At 46.0% G+C, this 20,951-nt stretch overlaps 1 protein-coding gene across 1 annotated transcript in view; it reads right to left on the reverse strand.

Annotated features, from left to right (window-relative positions):
• The window catches only part of SLC16A2 (solute carrier family 16 member 2), a 97,464-nt gene extending 91,907 nt beyond the window's left edge, over nt 1-5,557 (reverse strand). The window contains 2 exon segments of the mRNA XM_046673825.1: nt 4,899-5,379; nt 5,381-5,557. Of these exon segments, the coding sequence (XP_046529781.1) occupies nt 4,899-5,379; nt 5,381-5,557 (658 nt within the window).
• Between the last annotated feature and the right edge of the window lie 15,394 nt (nt 5,558-20,951).

The raw sequence follows: 20,951 nt of genomic DNA on the forward strand, positions 1-20,951 counted from the left end.
ACTCTTTTATCCTGAAGTAACAGCAAACCAAGGTCACACTAACCATGCATTTCTGAGAAATGAGAATGAGCTATGGGAAATTAAGTTTCAGGAGAGGGGTCCAAACTGAAGCTTAAAGGAATCCTTGAAGTTTAACGCTTTTTAAGAACAGGCTCAAATGCTGGGAAACAGCAGCATACAGACCCACTCTGCTAGCCTGCAGCAGGCTAAATTGAGGGAATTCTCTTGGAGGCCCATTTCTATGCTGAGCAGGGCATTCTGAGAGAAGCAGCTGTACATTCAGAGTTGCCTTTACATACTGAGTAAAAAGGAGTGGGTCTTTTCACTCACATCGGTATATATGAGCAGCCCCATAGTCTAAATACACATGACATGGGAAAATGATATCTGTATGGCTTTTCATTACTTTCCCAATCTCCCCCCAATCTGTCCGCACCCTCCTTCAGGCAGATTAACAAATTTCCATTTGTCTGAATGAGTCAAAATTTATGCCAGGTGAATAGTGAAGAATAAAATATCATATAATTCTAGAAAGATAGAATGGCCATCTATCTATGGAGCTAGAAAGTCCACCTAGTCACACCCTTTCATTTTACAGATAGGTAAATTGAGGTACAGAGAGGTAAAGTGCCTGCTCAAAGTCACAGAGAAAGTCAGGGGCACAAGTTTTCTAACTCCTAGCCACTGCCTAGCTAGTATTATTGAGATCACCAGCCCCTTGGGGGCCAGATTTAGACTTAGAATGAGCATTTGAGGCCACTGGACAGTGAGCCAGGGATCCGGCCTCAACCAGCTACTCCAGCTCAAACAAGCATCCTTCTGGTTGTCCTCCAAATACCCCAACCTCTCCTCTTCATTCCTTCCTATATGAGTCAAGGTCTCAGTTTGGGACCCAGTTTTGTTGCAGAAGAGGCAGAGGAGTGACTTGAAAGATGCCTGGCCAATGGCCCTGTGATCCAAAGCTCCATAGCAGGTTCTGAACCAACTTAATCTAGCTTCTCTGGACAGTAGGCAAAAGCCTGCAGTCAAAGGCAGGACATTGGCAGATTTGCTCAAAAGATAACTGGTTCCCAAAGTCAGCGATTTAGTGGTCAGCCCAGTGAGATACTGAACCAAACAATGAAAGCCCCTAAGATGAGGCAGAGAAAGCCTTATCTGCCCCTGACCCCACCCATCCTTGGGACTCTTTGTTTGTCCAGAGGCTGAGGGTACCATTTTTTCCATGCCTAGAAAATTCTGTCTCCATCAGAGTGGCACATGAGCCTGAACTATCTTGTGCCCAGTCATAAACCTTCCTGACCACTGCCCCTTTCCTTGGGTGGTGACAGCCCTAGCCCCACTCCCTCCATTTGGGAGCCTACAAGGGCCATGCTTATAAACTGCCCAATAAAAGATGCCTCCATGATATTTTATGGTTCAGTGCTAGACTGGCAGTCAAGGTGGAAAGTGCAGGGTAGTGGGTTTATTCTGGAGCACATTCAAAAAGACATAAGCTTGGAGCCAATGTTAACCACTCTGGCTTCTTCCGCCGTGTCCCCTGAACTCCCAATCCCAACCCTATACCAGCTCCAACTCACTAGGGTTCCAATAATGAGCTGGGGCCTGGAAGCAATGACACCTTGCTCCTCTTTCCTTCAAAAGGCTCCCTTCTCATCCCAGGAAGCCATGCTATACTTTCCACCAAATTGCCTGGTTGCCCCTGTCCAGTCTGTTGCTTGGTCTGGGTTGGGGGACTCCCAAATTTCCTACGAGTTTTGCAAAAATATTTTTCTCCTGAACTTATCTTTTTTTCTCTAAATCAGACTTTGGTCACTTGCCCCCATCTCAGGAACCTTTTGCCTGCCAGTCCTTCCAGGCCTAAGACCCAGAGAAAGTTGGCTTCCCTTTCAAAACGGGTAAAGACAAAGGACAAGATATACTGCTAGGGCCACCACAGAGCTGTACACATCATAGAGTCCATAAAGACTTTACATTGCATGCTCTAGAATGGCCTGAATTGTACTTCCCTTCTTCTCTCCACGGCTTTTTCCAATGTCCAGAGACCCCTCTAATGTGGACTTAGCCCTCAAAGATTAAAACAGCCTTTTTCTGGGGCTCTCTCACGACAGTCCCAACCATCTGCAGAACCTTAGACCCATTAAGCCAATCAGTGCAGCTTTAGGGCTGTGAAGATATTAGGCCTAGCCAAAGAGAATTTGGGTTGTGTGGTGCCTCCAAAGATTAGATTCACAGATTTTCAGACATAGAAGTCATGCCATATTTTAGTAGAAATGGACAATGCACCACATTAATAAAAATGGACAATGCACCAACCTCCTTGACTATGAAGGTGTATGTTCCCTGTTCCCCAGAATGGCTATTGGGCAAATACTGGCTGATAAAGATCTTAGCAAGCTTCTACTAGTTTCTTTTGTCCCTTTGAGACACCAGCGCTGCAGCACAGGTCTGGGAACTTTGGGGTAAATTACAGAAAGTGTGTGGAGGCAGAGAAACATTTGGAATCTCAGGATCTGAATGGTTGCTTGGGAATGCTGGGGGGCTCAAGAAAGGTAGTGCTGAGAATGAGATTTTCTAGGAGTTCAGGAATGTGGTGGGTGTTCCTGAATTTTTCCAAATAAAAACTGAGGTGTTCCCGAGAGCCTCCAGTATCAAATATAACTTTCATGAATTCAAGATGCACCACAGCAAAGACACAAGTCAAAGTATTCTGAGACCCTGGGGACATACCAAATTCCTTTCTGTCCCTTCCTGACCTATACTCATCATAATTTAAACCAGTAACGCCAGCCCCTCAATGGACTTAATCCTTGTCAGAGTACAAATCAGCCACACCTCTGCACAGCCCACCATACCCCCCTTCCCAGCTGCACTGTGAGGTCTTGACCGGAAAGTCCCAGCCAGCCCTCCCTCTGAGTCCCCTATGATCACCTACTTTGAAGTTTGTTCCCCAGCAGTGAACCTCTTCCTGGTAAAATAGTGGTTTTTCCAAGTTTTATTACACACCCTTAAGGCCCCAGCTCTAGGCCTGCTTACACCACACAAATGCCAGGGCCTAGCTTCAGCCCATCCTCCACTACCCCCCTTGAAGTTTCGCCCAGACTTTGCCACTGGCCTGAAAGGCCAACAGCCTGCCTTCAACCACAGGGCAAAGCTCAACAGGTGCCCTGTGAGGTAACCTAGGCAACAGCCAGAGGCTTTACCCTGGCTGCCTACCCAAGAGCCCCTGAATTGCATGAGAGCAGGGAAAAGGTAGTCCCAGGGGTATGTGTGGCAATGACCTTCCCCCCAACAGTTGTTCCACACAGTCCAGGGACCACCTTCACTCAGGTGTCAATGTGGCCCGGGCAGTCCTGAGACAGCCACTGATGCACACTCGAACTTTAAAGTGGGGCCCGCACACTTCGGCGCCAATGGGTCACAAGGTCAGAGGCACCAAGAGCCCCAAAACCCCTTCTTCAAAGGCAGCCCAGCGAAGCTTCAAACTAAAAAAAAAAAAAAAAAAGAGTCCTTGGTTGAAAGAGGTAGGAGAGGCTCTCCAAGGGTCTAGGGAATCCACAGGTGGACGCCCCAGAATTCCAGATTTCTATGTTCACCGAATAATCCCCAGATCCCTCAGAGAACAGCAGAAGTACGTGCTGGGGGTGGCGAGAGGAGGGAACCCTTCAGCCCCAGGGCAACACTCTGAAAAGCCACGTATTCTGAGTCGCGAACTTAAGGCAGGTCGCGAGTGGAGCTGTCCTGAGGAGCCACAAGAGGGAGTGAGCCTCGAGGGAGAACGCATCCCAAGTCCCTTGGCTCCCTCCCGAGACTCCTCATCAGAACTGCTGAGGGGCTTCGCCGGTGGCTTGCTGAGAAAGCGGAATGGCTCCTCTGACTCTCCAAGCCCATGGGCGGGCTCACCGCGAGGAGCGCGCGAGCCTGCGGTCCTGCGGCTGCGGGCCTGGAGAGCCAGGGCTGTGTCCCCCAGCCCTGCTCTTCTCAGGGAAAAAGACCAAGTCAGCCCTACACGAAAGCGGGAAGGGTGGAGGCCAGCATTCCGGCCAAGGCCGAACTATGCACCCCGCAGATAGCGGAGACGCGCGGGGGGCCAGGGTGGGCATGGCTGAGGTTGGAGGCGGCGCGGAGTAAGCTGCAAGGCCCAGCCTGTCAGCTGCCTCACGCCTCTCCGACAGGAGCCCCCCTCCCTGCCTGCTTTGGGGTTCAACTCAGAGGGTACGGAGATCCACTCGCTCCCTAAGAGTGGCAGAGAGCGGCCGGGCCCGGCTGGGCCGTAACCACGGCGGGCAAAGAGACGCGCCCACAACCATACTCGCACTCCCTCATTCCTTTCCTCTCTCTCCTGCGGACACACACGCCTGCCATGTGTTTGACTCTTCGCTCAGACTCACCAGGATTCCTAAAGTCTTTCTAACAGAAAACCCCTCCGCTCCCCGTACAGGAACAGGGGCTCCTGCGGAGATCTGCAGTACGGTGTTTCTCTCAAAGCCTTCCCAGCCTCCCAACTCTCTTCTCTCTCCATGACTTCGCCCCCGCCTCCAAACAAAAACAAAAACACAAACATTCTTCAAATATATCCGCCCCATACACAAGGTCAGAGTACTTTAAACAAACCCAAAAGGTGCGTCTGGATTTGCCCCAGGGCAAAAAAGTTTATTCCTTGCCTGTGATCAATGAATGTCCCAGGTCCTACCCCCGGGACGTCTCTCGCCTAATCTCCACAGCCAAGGCTGCTCAGAGCCCCGCAACCCGCGCCTTACCAGCGCCATGGGCAAGGAGCAAGGGGAAGGAGCTGGAGTGGCGCGCTGGAGGGGCGCCTGGACCAGGAGATATGGAGTCAGCGGCAGCGGGAGCGGACATCCTTGCCTAGAATGCCAGGTGGGGCGCACTGGGCCACTCACCTGCTTGGAACTCCACTTGGCGATTTTTCTCTCTTTCCTCCTGCAGCAGCATGGAGTAGAGGATCCCGAAGGAGTTCTGGATGCCGAAGATGGAGCCGTTGCACCAGGTGGCAGCGAAGACCACCATCCAGCCAAAGCCACCTTCGGGAGGCTGGAAGCTGCGCGCCGTGCCGCAGGTCTCCACGGTGGGCGTGGGCTCGTGTTCATGCTCCGGCTCGGGCTCAAACTCCAGCTCCGGCAGGGGTGCAGGGTCCGGTAGGGGCTGGGGCTCCGGCTGGGGCTCTGGCTGGGGCTCGGGTGGGGGCACTGGCACGGGCTCGGGCTCTGGCTCCGGCTCTGGCTCGGGGTTACCCACCCGCTCCTGCTGTTCCTGGTCTGCCTCCCACCAGGGCCCCTTAGCTTCCTCGCTCGCCGGGCTTTGCAGCGCCATCGCGGTCGGGGGACTGTGGCTGCTCGGGCCGGAGGAGCCGCTGTGTGGCTGGCTGGTACTTGTTTCTGCTGCTGCTGCTGCTGCTGCTGCTGCTGCTGCTCCAAGCGCTACTGCCGCCGCTGCCTCCTCCTCCCGGCTCTGCGCCCCAGCTGGCCAGCTTGTCCCGCGACAGACGGTCCCTCGAGCCCTCTCCCTCTCCTCCCCCGTCCACCCCACCTCCTCTCCCCATGTCATCTCTCTCCTCCCCCTCCTCCTCCACTCCCCCCCCCCACTTCTTCCTCCCTCAACAGGCGGCCGCTACAGCCTCCCTCTTCTCCCCAGCCCTTCCTCCTCCTCATACTCGCCTACCTACTCTAGCCGTCGCTGCCTCCCTCAACTCCCTTTTCAAACTACTGAATCCTGTCCTCCTTGTCCAGATGCCCAGTAGAAGGAGAGTTAAAATGCAAAAACGAGAGCACAAACTATCCTTTTCCCCTGCCCTCTCCTCTCCGCAAGCTCCAAACGAGTATTGATCAACCCAGAATACTCAGGGAAGACCCAGCCTACGCTTTGCTTTCACTTCCCCCTGCCTCACAAGCAGCCTGGAACTTGCGGCCCCGGGGACCCCAGGATGAGAGCTGGCCAGTGAGAGACCCCACCCTACCCTTCATTGGGAGTCCCTATGTCCCGCCTTGGGCTGGAAGGGGACGACCTGGAGGGGACAGCCCAGACTTCGGACACAGAGTGGGCACAATCTTTTCGAGTACTGGGGCTCAGTGCCCCACAGCCTACGCACAACGCCCCCTCAGTATCTCCCCTCCCCCGCCCCGTTCGCCTTCCCGGCAAATCCCTGGCGGGGCGCGGAGGGGAGGAGGCGGCCCGGCAGCGAGTCCCGCCCCTCCGGGCAGTCAATCAGGGCTTTGTTTGCGCCAACCTGGAGCCCAGAGGAGCCGTAGAGGGCCGGGTCTGGGCCGGGGGCCGGGCCAGGAAGAGGGAGGGAGGCGCAGTGGCACCGGAGGGGGCCGGGCCCAGGCGGGGTGGGAGCCGGAGCTCAGCTAAGGCTCCTCCCGGCTCTCTGTCCCGCATTGGGGGACTAGGAGTCGGGGCCAGATCGAGTCGCCAGTTTGGTCAAGGGCCGCCGGGCCCCGGACATCCCGGCTGGGTTGGTCCCTCGGGACTCGGCCGCCGCTTTTCAGGCGCTCAGGACTGGGCCGAGCCGCTGGCGGAGGGAGGTCTTCCCAGCACCCACTGCCCTTTTCCGCCCACCTCCGGCATAGAGACATTGGAGTCCCGCTGAATGTCCCAGACTAAGGCCCCAGCCCCGCGAGGGTAAGGGAGAGTTTGTTCCCCAGGGAGCGTGCGGGTCCTGGGGGGCGGGAGAGGTGATCTGCCCTGCGGGCGGCCCGGCTCCCAGCCAGAGTGAGCAGCTGTACCCAGCCCTCGGGGTCGGCCCGGCGATCCCGGGAAGCTCTGCCTCCCCTAAGGGCCCGCGCGTCTAATGCACTAATCATGAGGTCGCGGTGTGGTTACCAAGCTACTCCGCTCCCCACGAGCTGGCAGGCAAGCGCCAAGCCCTTTCTACGCAGCATCTCATTAACCTTCTTGCTGAGTGAAAAGACTGAATGGCCGGTGAAAATGCAGCTCAGGGCTGCGCCAGATGCCCACAAACATAGAGTCATTAAGTACTTGAGGGCGGGCTGAGCTGGGCGGTAGGATAGATGTATCTCGAGGAGTTTGCCGTGCCAGGGGAGGAATCGGCCAAATTCACAAATCAGTCAACAGAGCAGGCATTGCTCAAGCGAACAGAGCACTGTCCCTTATTGCTCTGAGCTAAATATTATTATCACCTGCTTTTACCAAGCAGGAAACCTGAGGCTCAACGAAGTCAAGGCGTTTATTAGCCTAAGGTCATGGGACAAGTCAAGTACAAGCTGGAATTCAAGGCAGGTCTCCATACAGCAAAGCCTCTTGCTCTCTGAGCTTCACCGCAAGACTCTAGGGCCAGGAGCTCCTGGGGAGAGGGACAGAGGAGGGAAGGCAGGATCTGGCTGAGCTATCACAAGTAGGCTTCTGAAGGAGGTGATGGCCTTGAATGTTGAGAAGGATTCTAACAGGCTGGGGGGGGGGGGGGTCGGGGGGAGGGATGTCCCTGCCTGAGAGGGACAAAACACAGAAGCATGGGACGACTCTACTCATAGAAAGAGGTAAGTGAAAAGCTAATCAGGCCGAAACTTAATATGTATGCTGTCTCTCCCAGGGAACATTTGCATTTTAATAAAAATCCACAATGCTTCAGCCAAGAAAAGTGACAAATCATGGATATTATGGGCACTGGGGCTAAAGATTTGCTTTTTAGTCAGGGGTCTCACCATCCCCATGACCAACTGTTGCCCCAGGGGAGCATTAGCCTTGGTTTCCATTTGCAGGGAACCTGATTAAGGTCCTGAAAAGGATTATTTCCAACCCCAGAACTAGGGATAGTCCCTGGAGTCTTGCACCCCATCTCAGACTCCTGCTGTCTAAATTCTATTTTCCTCACTAAATGGATTTTTAGATCGCTGGAGTGGGGGTAAGGGTAGGTGATGACACCCACTGAGAATCTCCTGTGAACCTAGCGCTATGCTAGTCCTTTACATGCATGATCTCATATAATCTTCATAACAAGCCCATAAGGTTGGGATGATTTGTCCTTGTCTTATAAGGTGAGGAAACAAGCTCTAAGAGGTTAAGTCAGTTGTTTGAGTTTACAAAGCCATTAAAATTTAGAACAGTGCAATTTGTTCCTTTGTGTGAGCTTCAAAGTATGTGCCTCACTCAGGAGACAGGATTGCATAACCACCATCCCACCATTCTAGCAATACATGTAGTACCTACCATTTTCCCCCTCTTTAGAAGGTACTTTATAATGGCGAGAGCACTGGCATCAGGAGACCTGGATTCTAATCTTGAATCTACTGTTGCATAGTTGTGTGATCCTAAGCAAGTTGTTTTCCCTTTCTGAGCTGCAGTTTCTTTATCTGCAAAATGGAGTTAATACCTACTTCACAGACTTATTAAATGAGACGTATACGCTTTATTTTGTATATACAAGGGAGCCACGGATGATTTTTGAGTAGGAGACTAACATCAGATCTGCATTTTAGAAAGAAAACTTTGGCAGCAGTGTAGAAAGTTACTATGGCTTGGAAAGATAAGAGGCAAGGGAAAAAAAAGCAATGAAGCAAGTGAAAAAAATTGTTGATGATCTGAAATAGGGCTTGACTATGGGGATGAAGACAAGGGGATGGCTCTGTGATGGAACCATTCTTATGGTGAAGTTGATAGATTTGGGTAGTGGGGGAAAAAGATGCAAAAATGATGGTGACATTTCTTGCTTGAGTGAAGATAAGGCTGGTGAGAGGGTTAATGGAGATTGAGAATTAGGAGCCAAATCGGGTCTGAGGTACCTGTGGCTTCCTGTTTCTTCTCCTTCCACACAATTCTGTTAGTTACAGCTCTCAAATACAATTTAATCATGACACTTCTCTGGTTTAAACACTTTCAATGATTCTCCATTTGATCCTTCAGCTTAAATTCCTCAGCCAGGCATAAAAAGTCCTTTATGGTTTGGGATGAGCCTCATTCATTCAGCAAGTATTTACTAAGAGCCTTTACATGCCAGGCTCTTTACTAAATACCAAGGACACAAAAAGACATGGTGCCTGTTTCTCAGGTGCTCATATTCAATCTGTCTAGTACCGCTCTCATTTTCTCCCCTCCCTTTTCTCCCATTCTTACCAGGCTCCAGACACACTGGATTACCCACCATTTCATAACTTATGGGCATCTGTTGGTCTCTCAGCCCTCATCGCCCATTCTCCTCACAATTCTCCAGTTGAGATTTTATGCCTTTACTGAAATCTCCAGAGTGGATTCAACAAAGCAGATAGCGGGGTTAGTCTTGAAGTGGAGAGGCATGCCTCTTGCTTTTGTCATATCATTCAGTCATTCATTTCACAAATAGTTATTAAGCAATTATTGTGTGCCGGTCACAATGTCAGGCACTGGGGACGAACATACAATGGTCCTTGTCCTCATGAAATTTACATTCTAGTGGAAAATACTAATAATTACAACTACCATTTATTGAATTGGACTCCATTCGACTTGGTGAAGACATTTTGAGATTGAGAAAAAGAGAAGGGAAGGATGTAAAGGATGAGAGAATGTTGAGAGTGAGGTGTAGAAAAAGGGCTAGGATCTGGAGACGAATGAAATTTTGTCTACAGATTTCTAAATCAGATTTGGTCAACAAACATCATTGATAGCAACAAATCTTTAGAGAGCACCTACCATGTATAGATTTGTTCAGCTTGGCTCATGCTCATGACAAATAAGTGAGGTGTGGCCCCTGTAAGCCCTTTAAATTATTTTACTTGTCTGACTGTGGACCTAGGGAAACCCCAGTGAAGGTCTCTGGTTTATACTGCAAGAAAGAATGTGCTTTCCTTCTGTCCCTGACAGAAATACGCCCATAAATAAATAAATATTTATGCCCTTGATTACTCATACTAGTTGGTAAAGCAGAGCAGTGGATCCCTATCCTGGTTGCACATCAGAATCACCTAAAGAATTTTGTAAAAGTACTGACTCCTGGGTCCCACTCCACATTTGCTGAATAAGAATATCGGGGGTGGAAGCCAGGAATGTATAGTTATAACAAGCCTCCTAGTAACACTGATCCACTGCCAGGTTTTGAAACCACTAGACCAAAACAATAATAACCCAAAATTGGGATCTCAAAGCCAAGTATAATTTGTCTAAAATTTCTCCCAAAACTTTGGGGACCAACATAAGGATGTCAATTTTTAATGTTGCCACTTGAGGACATGTATCCTCACTATCATATTGTTAATTAAATTGTATTTTAACACCGAAATATAGAAAATGTAGAAAGGACATGGTCTTTTACTGAGGAAAGTGTTTCTCAAGAAAGGTCAGTTGGCACTAATTTTTCTCATGTGTCAGCAGACTGATGAAAATGTCACAGGCTATCATGGTTCTGCAGATTAGTGCTTGGGACTCACTCGACCAGATGACCACTGAAAGCCCTTCTGTCCCCGATGTTCTCTATTTTAGGCCAAGCGTACTTCCTTGCTTGGGGCCTCTCCCATTCTCCAGTAGCGTTTTCTGGCTAGAGTGGAACTCAGTGGGTCATTCGCATCATTCCGCTGCCCTGTGCCTAAATCATCCTAACTGCTTGAGAATGGATGATGTATTGAGAGCTTTCTCAAGAAGGTGAGTTCATAATCTTTCCCTCCTTCAGTCACTTTTCTTTATTCATTTCTATGAGGGTAACTTAAGAGTTCTGATGACACAGCATGGCCTTGGATCCAAGAGTTAAGTGGGATTGATTGTGAAAGGGAGCCAGGATGTTCTTGCAGTGGCAAAAGAAGTCCAAAGGCAGAGAAGACAGGTTTTCTTGACCATAATCAGGAAAGAGTCCTGATGGGAACCCATATTACTGGGAAACTAATTTGAATGTTGACACCTGATGGTCAAAGTGGAGGCATGGAAGGGAAAAGATACTGTACGTAGCCTGATTTTGGCTTGAGCCAGCAGGCTATTCATAATAATAGGTGCATTAAAAGCAAATCAATTGGCCATATGCATGGAGCCTGCTTCCTGAATGCTAAGGAAGCAATTCTGCTCAATAGTTGGTCTATTATTAGAGCAGGCATAACGGGGAAAAGATGACAGAAGCAGCAGGAGCATTATAGAAAAGAATAAGATAGGAAATACTTAACCCTCTGAGGGCTAGCACAGAACAGTAATGCTTGAAGTGAGAGAAACGGTGAAATGAATTGGTTTCTTGATCATATCCAAGGGAGAAATGGAGTGGTTTTTATAGGCCTTTTATTAATTTATTCTTTTCTTTAATTCATTTATTGAGAGCCTACTATGTGCTAAACATTGTGCTAGACCTTGGCTAAAAAAATTCCCTATCCTGAGAAGTGGAACTGTTATAAGGCTGGAACAGAGGTGTCTCAAGTGTATGGTTACAATGGAGTGCAAGGATGGGCCTTGCCCTTGTTCCACCTCGGTTTCCTCTCGTAGACTGTGACCTCCTTGAACAGAGAGTGAGCATTACCTATTTTTGTATCCTGAGCATTTAACACAATACCTGAGACAAAGAAGGTGCTCTAAATATATAAATAAATAAATTTAGCTACTTGATGTAACAAAGCCCATAAACAATAGAGATGAGGCTCATCCTTCACGTTTGTTGTGCAGATTGCAAATAAAATATGGAAAGCACCTAGCATAGCACCTAGCATGTAAGTAGGTACTCAATAAATGTTAGCATGTAGTAAGTGTTTAATAAATATTAACAGCAAGATAGTTTGAAGATTGCTTTCATTGGAAAAAGAAGAAAACAACCTGGTATGTTCTTTGGCATTTGTTCAATTACCAAATCTAGAACACAGAAGGTCAGAGCTGGAAGGGACATTCCACAAAGTCAAATCTCCCCATTTTACAGATGGAAAAACTGAAGCCTAAAGAGGGAAGGATTTCATTAAGATGACATCTAAATTATCTAAGCTTTTCTTTCTAATTACCTCAAATCCTTGTAGAAGGCAATATGATGTACATATATACATATAAGGTAGGGGCATCATTTTACAATTGACACAGAGAAAGATTAATCATTTTCTCAAGGACCTATGATTCACAGTGTGGCAGTCTGGCTCCAGAATCTATGATTTTAACCACTACACTTTTCTATCATAGCACTTATAAAATTATCTTAAATTTGCTCATTTAACATGTCTCCTCACTAGAACCCAAGCTCCTTGAGGGCAGGAATAGTGTCTGACTTCCACTGTGGATAGATATTCATTCACTTAACAAATATTTATTGAGCAACTATTATACACTGGGACTTGCTAGCCCTGAAGAGCAGGCTGTATCTTTGAAGCCACATTATCTAGCTCTGTGGTGCTGTTGGTGTTCATTTCCATTTTTTAAAATCTCCTTCCCTTTATTAGTGTCTTGTTGAACATTTCAGCTTAATCTCATCTGTTCTATGGGGCATACGGTTCTGCCCATTCTTGGGTCAGACTGTTAAAGGAGAATAATCACTGAGAAACTTTGGGGGGAAAGTGAAGTGTCAGAGACATGATGAGATCTGGGAGTTCCTCACCACATGGAGGGGCTTCTTTCAGTAAAGGCTTTGGGGTATTACATTTGGTAGGTTTTTTGTTTTGTTTTGTTCAATTTAGGAAGTGCTCTAGGCGTATAATATCCTTTGCCTGCCCCTCTCATTTTGCCTTCTAAGAATTCATGGTTTGGCTGAAAAGGTAAGTCATATACATCCAGAAAGATAACTGCCCTAGCACCAGGTCAGTAGTAGAGACACTAACTGCCAAAAAGACTACAGGAGGGCAAGGTGAGGGAGACTTGGGGTTGGGGTGGGGTGGGGTTCAGGGTAGCAGAGGGAATGATAGGAGTAGATGTTGTGTGCCTGCATTCTCAGACATTGCCTGTTCCACCTCTTTGAGGGTGACTTCTCAGACTCCAAGACAGCCACAGACCTAGGGCCTTTAGGAACCCCAAGGCCCTTGCACAGGAAGTTTCTAGAGAGTAGGAGACAGAAGGACGAAACAATGATGGGAGGCTTAGGACCAGAATCACGTATCAGCAGCTGAGTTAGAGGAGAGTGACTGATATGCTCTGGCCCAGGGGCCAAGTTTCAAGTCCAACTTGCTGACCCTGCAGATAAAGAAAGCCAGCTAAAGGGCAGGAAGAAATCGTTCAAATGGAGCAGGGGCAAGGGTGCAAGAGGCAGGGGCAAGGGAGTTGAGTGGAGAGGAAGGACAAAGAAGAGGCATTTTATTTTTCTCCCTCAGTACATATTTACAGAGTTCCTTCTGTGCCTGATTAAATTCAGTTTTCCCAGGGCCTCTTTTTGGATGGAGGAGAGGACAAAGGAGGACTGTATTTTGTTAAAACTTTCTGAGACCTGGAGATGTTAACCCACTTGCCCAAGGTCATGCTATGAGTGGGACCCAAACCCTTGTCTCTTGGTTCCTAACCATGGGACATTTCTCCATGCCACACTACATCCTATTATGTCATTCAACTGCCTAAAAACTGAGATAATTCCTTACTGCCTAAGGGGTAAAATCCAAACTCCTGAGATACCACATTGGGCCCCTCATTATCGGGGCCCTGTTCAACTCTCCAGTTGGTTCCTGGGCCACTTTCTACAACGAGATTTAAGGCACATCAGCATAGAGCTCTTCTCTACCTCACCACCCCCAAATGCCCTTGTCTCCTTTTTCTCAACTTACCCCTCCCCCAAAATTGAAAGAATTTTACCATGAACACCTGTATACCCACCACTGGATTCTACCATTAACATCTTACTATATTTGCTTTATCAATATCTGTCCATCTATCCAACTCTCCATTGATCTATCAATCCATTTTAATTTTTAATGCATGTCAAAGTAAATTGAAGGCATCAGTACACATCTCTCCCCCAGTGCTTCTGCATGTATGTTATTAACTAGAGTTCAATGTTTTTGCAGGTTCTTTTTTCTTTTGAGATAAAATTTACGTGCAGTGAAACACATCAATCTTAAGGGGACATTTGCTGAGTTTTGACAAATGCATATACCTCTATAACCCAAACCCCTAGAAACTACCTTCGTGGTCCTTCCCAGGTAATCCCTCCCCCACCTCATCCTCAAGAGAACCACCATGGATTAGTTGTGTCTTTTCTAGAGATTCATATAAATGGGATAATGGCATGATACACTATGTAGCCTTTTGAGTAGGGCATCTTTCACAGCATAATGCTTTTGAGATTTAGCCATGCTATGCTGGGTAGTATTCCAGTATATTTGTGTTGTATTTACCAGTTGATGGGCATCTGGGTTGTTTCTACTTTGGGGCTATTATGAGTAAAGCTGCTATGAACGTTTGTATACAAATGCTGCTATGAACATGTCTTTTCTTGCACATATGTATGCATTTCTGTTAGATGTATACTTAGGAAGTGGAACCACTAGGTCATAAGGCATGCACATCCTTACATTTTAGTAGATGCTGCCAAACAGTCTTCTGAAGTGATTATTTCAATGTGCACTCTCACTAGTGGTTGCTCCACATCCTTGACAACGGTTGGTGCTGTATATCTTTTTTATTTAATTTATTCTGGTGTAAATGACATTGTGGTTTTAATTTCATTTCCCTGATTAAAAAGGTCAAGTACCTTTTCATATGTTTATTGAACATTTATTTATCCTTTTGGAACTATCATCCTTTTATTTGTGACCAATCTGGTGAGTAATTTATCTCCATTTTTACTTAGTAAAAATCTATTCTATCTTCAAAGTCCTGCTCAAATGTTACCTCTTTGATGAAGCTTTCTTCATATCCTAGGCCATATAAATGTTTCCTCAGAATTCTCATAGCACTTTGCCCTCAATTATAATAGTTCACTTTTATTGGGCATCTATTTTCACCCAATACTGGGTTAAACTATTTCTTAGAGCAACTCCGGCTTTGTGTCTTGGGGTCTATCTCTTTGTAATTACTTCCCTTACTAGTCTAGGATCTCTTCAAGGACAGAAAATCCACTTTGTTTAATTCCGTACACCCTCCTCCATTCACTATTCCCACACTTACAGAGTGACAAGCACATAGTAGGCACTCAATAAACATTTGTTGGATTAAATACTTGTTGAATACATGACATATATTACTTTGGATCTGCACAGGGCCTCAGCAAATGGTTAATATTGTTGAATTAATGCTGAAAGATTTTGTAAGGGAAGGATTAAATCAAGTCACTTAAAGCTGTTCCATAACTCTGAGGCTCAAAACTAGACCTTGGTTTCAGTTTTCTAGGCTGGAGCGACAGGGGCTATTTTTCTTAGGTCCCTGCCATGCTTGTAGAATGTCAGCTCCATGAGAGCAGAGATCTTCAGTATCTAGAAGAGTGCCTAACACATAGTACGTGTTTAATAATTGGTTGTCAAGAGAATGATGAGAAAATCAACAGTGACCCAAGCCTCCACCCTCTATCCTCATCTTGCCCTGATATTTGAAATGCTATATTCGTGGCTGCTTCCTTCAAGTTATGCGCTTTCAATATACCAGTCCCCAAAGAGAAGTGACTCCTTCACCTTTGACATGTGCATTGTGATTGGCTATTCACAAAGCAATTTTATGTCCAATATCTCCTGTGATCTGTACAGCAATTTTCTGAGGTGGTCAGGCTAGGGATTATCATGCCCATTTTGCAAAGGGGAAATTGAGGCTCAGAGGGGTGAAATTATTTTGTTCCAAGTTACTCAACTAGTAAGTGAAAAAGCCAAGACTTGAACCCAGGTTTTCTTATCTCCATCCAGAAATTTTTCCACCACAAATGAATCTATCAGATTGGTGAGGATGGGGGAACTTGAGGGCCCTGGGGATGTAAATGGAGTGAGAAGAAACCAGAGAGAAAGTTATAAACAGAGAGAAAGGTCCTGAAGGGAGAGGTGGAGAGAGACAGTTGAAGATGAACCTGGTGCTGTGACTATTCTATCCCTCTCCCTACTCATTGCCTCAGGAGCCCCAGTTTTAGCAGGGGGACCAAGCCTGGTACCCACATCAATGGAGCTCCCTTAGGGTGAAAACGTCCCTTGGGGCTGGCCCGGTGGCGCAGTGGTTAAGTCCGCACATTCCACTTCGGCGGCCCGGGGTTCTCTGGTTCGGATCCCGGGTGCGGACATGGCACCGCTTGGCAAGCCATGCTGTGGCAGCCGTCCCAAATATAAAGTAGAGGAAGATGGGCACTGACGTTAGCTCAGGGCCAGTCTTCCTCAGCAAAAAGAGGAGGATTGGCAGCAGATGTTAGCTCAGGGCTGATCTTCCTCAAAAAAAAAAAAAAATCACTTCCCTGGCTGGGAGGAGTCCAACCCATGGGGTACTTGTGAAAGAAACAATACTTCAGGCCCTCTTCCTATTAGAAGATCTAGTTTTAAGGGCTTTGAGATTTGGGGGAAGGGGGTATTGGGGGGGGAGTAGAGATGGTGATAAAAGTAGCCCTCTGGGCCCTGCCAGCCAATCAGCAACAAAATCCCTATGACTCTATTTCTGGGGAAGCGCCACATCTGTGAAGGGGGTGGGGGTGAATCCCCAGCTTCTCATCCAACTAGGGAAAGCCAAATAGAGCTAACGGAATCAGATGATACTAATCAGTTACAGACCCATTTCCAACACTTCCTTTATGAAGTGCTGAACAAGTCTGGGCAGGGGAGGAGGTTGGGAAGAGCCACAGCCCAGAGCTCAGTACTCTTGGAGTTGAGTTTCTGGCCACATTCCATTTGTCCATTCCCATTTGGAGGGTGGGTTCTGTGTTTGCATATGAGATGTAGGAGCAGGGAAAAGGAAAGGACGTTGGTGACAAATGTCAGTGGTAAAAAAAAAAAGTAAAGGATTCCATGGTCATGGCCTTTATCTGACAGTGTGTTGCAAACTCCAGACTTTGAAGAGTATTTAACACCTATCAGTCCCCATGGTTAAGAGAATAGGAAATTGAGACTTTGGACTAGGGCTGCTGAACTTGTGTAGGACAGAGCTTGTGCCACTCTTCTCCTCCGCACTCCTATCAAGCCTTCCTCTGTGCTCTTGTAGCACACTGTAGCTCCCCATGCCAGCACTCTAATCAGCTGTTTACTGAACTGTTTCACCTGCAGGAATGTGAGCTCCTTTCTGTATTCTCAGGCACATAATAGGTGCCCTATAATTTTATGTTGCATGTATGAGCAAATAAGACCCGGCTTTGGAAGAGGGAACCTCACCAGTACTTGGCTAAGAGAGACATGGGAAATCATTATACACCACACTTGCATTGGCCCTCCTGAGCCACAGCTTCTGTACCAGTCCCAATTCAGTAAGCAAATAGTTGTTTTCTTCTCCATCCCTTTCTTCCTTCTTTCCTTTCTTCCTATACAAGAGTCTGGGTGGTGGAGGGGCTTCCTAATTCCCTTGGAGTCTGGTACAGTGAAAGGAACAAAGGATTCAGAGCCAGTAGACTTGGGTTTAAGTTCCAGCTCTGCCTGTCGCCGAGTGACCTTGGGTGAGTCTTTTCTCCTTTCTGGGTCTCTTAGGGTCTTTATCTGACAATAGAATAAACTAGGACCAGTACTTTCCCAACTGTGCTATTTGGTGCCATCGGGTGTCATTTCCCAAAGTGTAATATAAGGACATGAGACAATTTTAGGTATTACCAGAAACAAATTTCAATAGCTGTGGATGTATTTTAACATGAATCAGAAGAAACATGCCTAGGAGATTAAATCTATGATAATACATAGGATGAGGCTGAATTTATTTAAGAAAAAAAGTAAGTCAATTTAAAGAAAAATATTAAATAAATATTAGCACATTGGCTGGTGGATGTAGTAAAAATGATATAGATGCTCTGGGTAGGACTGAAAGTTGGACAACACTGCTCTAGAATTCTGAGGCGTCTCTTCAGGCCAGGGTTGAGTCCAGGGCCTCCCACTGTCAACCATCACCACTACCCTTTATCCAAAAGAGTTGCACCTTTAATTTGAAGAAAGAAAAAACACACAAAAAAAAACAAAAACAGAAAAAAACCCAAACCCTGGCCCAGGTAATCTCCAAGGGTCTCCCAGTGCTGACATTCTAAGACTCTAAATCACAACAGCCAGACTTGGATATTTTCCTGGCCTGAGGGGTAACTTGAAGTCTATGTCTATTCAGGTGATTTGAAAAGCTTCCCACTTTCCTGTGGTGCACTTTAGGCTCCAAGGCAAAGTTATGGGAAGAAATTTGGAACCCGCCATTGAGAGGTAGCCTTGAAGGGGGCAGGAATAGTCTCCAAAGTTCAGCTGCCCTCTGGTGGCCATAGGTATAAACATGTATAGATAGAGAGTTCCTTTTGGTCTGGATTGGCATCCATTCAGAGCACACAGTTCCAAAGCACAGTGGTTCTCAACAAGCCTCAGAGACTCCAGGGGGCTGGAGTGGGGATGAACCTGAGAAGTCTTTATAGCTCTGGCCTTTACCAGGCTATATATCTTCTTCAGCCCAAGAGCAGAATGGTAGAAAAAGGCTCAGTAAATCCTGGGCCTACAAAATCTGTGGGATACAGCAAAAGCGGTTCTACGAGGGAAGTTTATAGTAATTCAGGCCTACCTCAACAAAGAAGAAAAATCCCAAATACACAATCTAAAAGTGCACCTAAAGGTACTGGAAAAAGAACAACAAACAAAGCCCAAAATCAGCAGAAGGAAGGAAATAATAAAAATCAGAGCAGAAATAAATCAAATAGAGACTAAAAAACAATAGAAAAAATTAATGAAACCAAGAGCTGGTTCTTCGAAAAGATAAAAAGAAATTGACAAACCCTTAGCTAGACTCACCAAGAAAAAAAGAGAGAAGGCTCAAATAAATAAAATCATAAATGAAAGAGGAGAGATTACAACGGACACCTCAGAAATACAAAAGATAATAAGAGAATACTATGAAAAGCTATATGCCAACAAATTGCATAATCTAGAGGAAATGGATAAATTCTTAGAAACATACAACCTTCCAAAACTGGACCAAGAAGATATAGAAAATTTGAATAGACCGATCACCAGTAAGGAGATCGAAACAACAATTAAAAACCTCCCAAAAGGGGCTGGCCCCGTGGCAGAGTGGTTAAGTTCGTGCGCTCCGCTGCAGGCGGCCCAGTGTTTCGTTAGTTCGAATCCTGGGCACGGACATGGCACTGCTCATCAGACCATGCTGAGGCAGCGTCCCACATGCCACAACTAGAAGGATCCACAATGAAGAATACACAACTATGTACTGGGGGGCTTTGGGGAGAAAAAGGAAAAAATAAAATCTTTAAAAAAAAAAAAAAAAACCTCCCAAAAAATAAAAGTCCAGGACCAGATGGCTTCCCTGGTGAATTCTACCAAATATTCAAAGAAGACTTAACACCTATCCTTCTCAAACTCTTCCAAAAAATTGAAGAGGAGGGGAGGCTTCCTAACTCCTTCTATGAAGCAAACATTATCCTGATACCAAAACCAGACAAGGACAACACAAAAAAAGAAAATTACAGGCCAATATCACTGATGAACATCGATGCAAAAATCCTCAACAAAATTCTAGCAAATTGAATACAACAATACATTAAAAAGATCATACATCATGATCAAGTGGGTTTCATTCTGGGGATGCAGGGATGGTTCAACATCTGCAAATCTATCAACGTGATACACCACATCAACAAAATGAAGAATAAAAATCACATGATCATCTCAATAGATGCAGAGAAAGCATTTGACAAGATACAGCATCCATTTATGATAAAAACTCTAAATAAAATGGGTATAGAAGGAAAATACCTCAACATAATAAAGGCCATATATGACAAACCCACAGCAAATATCATTCTCAATGGAGAAAAACTGAAAGCTATCCCTCTAAGAACAGGAACCAGACAAGGATGCCCACTGTCACCACTCTTATTTAACATGGTATTGGAAGTCCTAGCCAGAGCAATCAGGCAAGAAAAAGAAATAAAAGGGATCCACATTGGAAAAGAAGGGAAACTGTCACTTTTTGCAGATGACATGATTTTATATCTAGAAAACCCTAAAGAGTCCACTAAAAAACTTATAGAAATAATAAAGGAATACAGTCAAGTTGCGGGATACAAAATCAATGTACAAAAATCGGTTGTGTTTCTATACACTAACAATGAAGTAAGCAGAAAGAGAAATTAAGAATACAATCCCATTTACAATTGCAACAAAAAGAATGAAATACCTAGGAATAACCTTAACCAAAGAGGTGAAAGATCTGTACACCGAAAACTATAAAACATTGTTGAAAGAAATCGAAGAAGACACAAAGAAATGGAAAGATATTCCATGCTCTTGGATTGGAAGAATTAACGTTGTTAAAATGTCCATACTTCCTAAAGCAATCAGTAGATTCAACTCAATCCCTATCAAAGTTCAAACAACATTTTTTACAGAAGTAGAACAAAGAATCCTAAAAGTTATATGGAACAACAAAAGACCCCGAATAGCCAAAGGATTCCTGAGAAAAAAGAACAAAGCTGGAGGTATCACACTCCCTGATTTCAAATTATACTACAAAGCCATAGTAACCAAAACAGCATGGTACTGGCACAAAAACAGACACACAGATCAATGGAACAAAATTGAGAGCCCAGAAGTAAACCCACACGTTTATGGACAGCTAATATTCGACCAGGGAGCCAAGAGCATACGATGGAGAAAGGAGAGTCTCTTCAATAAATGATGTTGGGAAAACTGGACAGCCACATGCAAAAGAATGAAAGTAGACCATTCCCTTACGCCATGCACAAAAATCAACTCAAAATGGATTAAAGACTTGAATGTAAGACCCGAAACCATGAGACTTCTACAAGAAAACATAGACAGTAGGCGCTATGACATTGGTCTGACCAGCATATTTTCGAGTCCCATGTCTGACCGGGCAAGGGAAACAAAAGAAAAAATGAACAAATGGGACTACATCAAGCTAAAAAGTTTCTGCACAGCAAAGGAAACCATCAACAAAACGAAAAGACAACCTAACAAGTGGGAGAAGAT

The sequence above is a fragment of the Equus quagga genome, chromosome 10 (genome assembly GCF_021613505.1).
Source record: "Equus quagga isolate Etosha38 chromosome 10, UCLA_HA_Equagga_1.0, whole genome shotgun sequence".
In the NCBI taxonomy this organism is placed as follows: domain Eukaryota; kingdom Metazoa; phylum Chordata; class Mammalia; order Perissodactyla; family Equidae; genus Equus; species Equus quagga.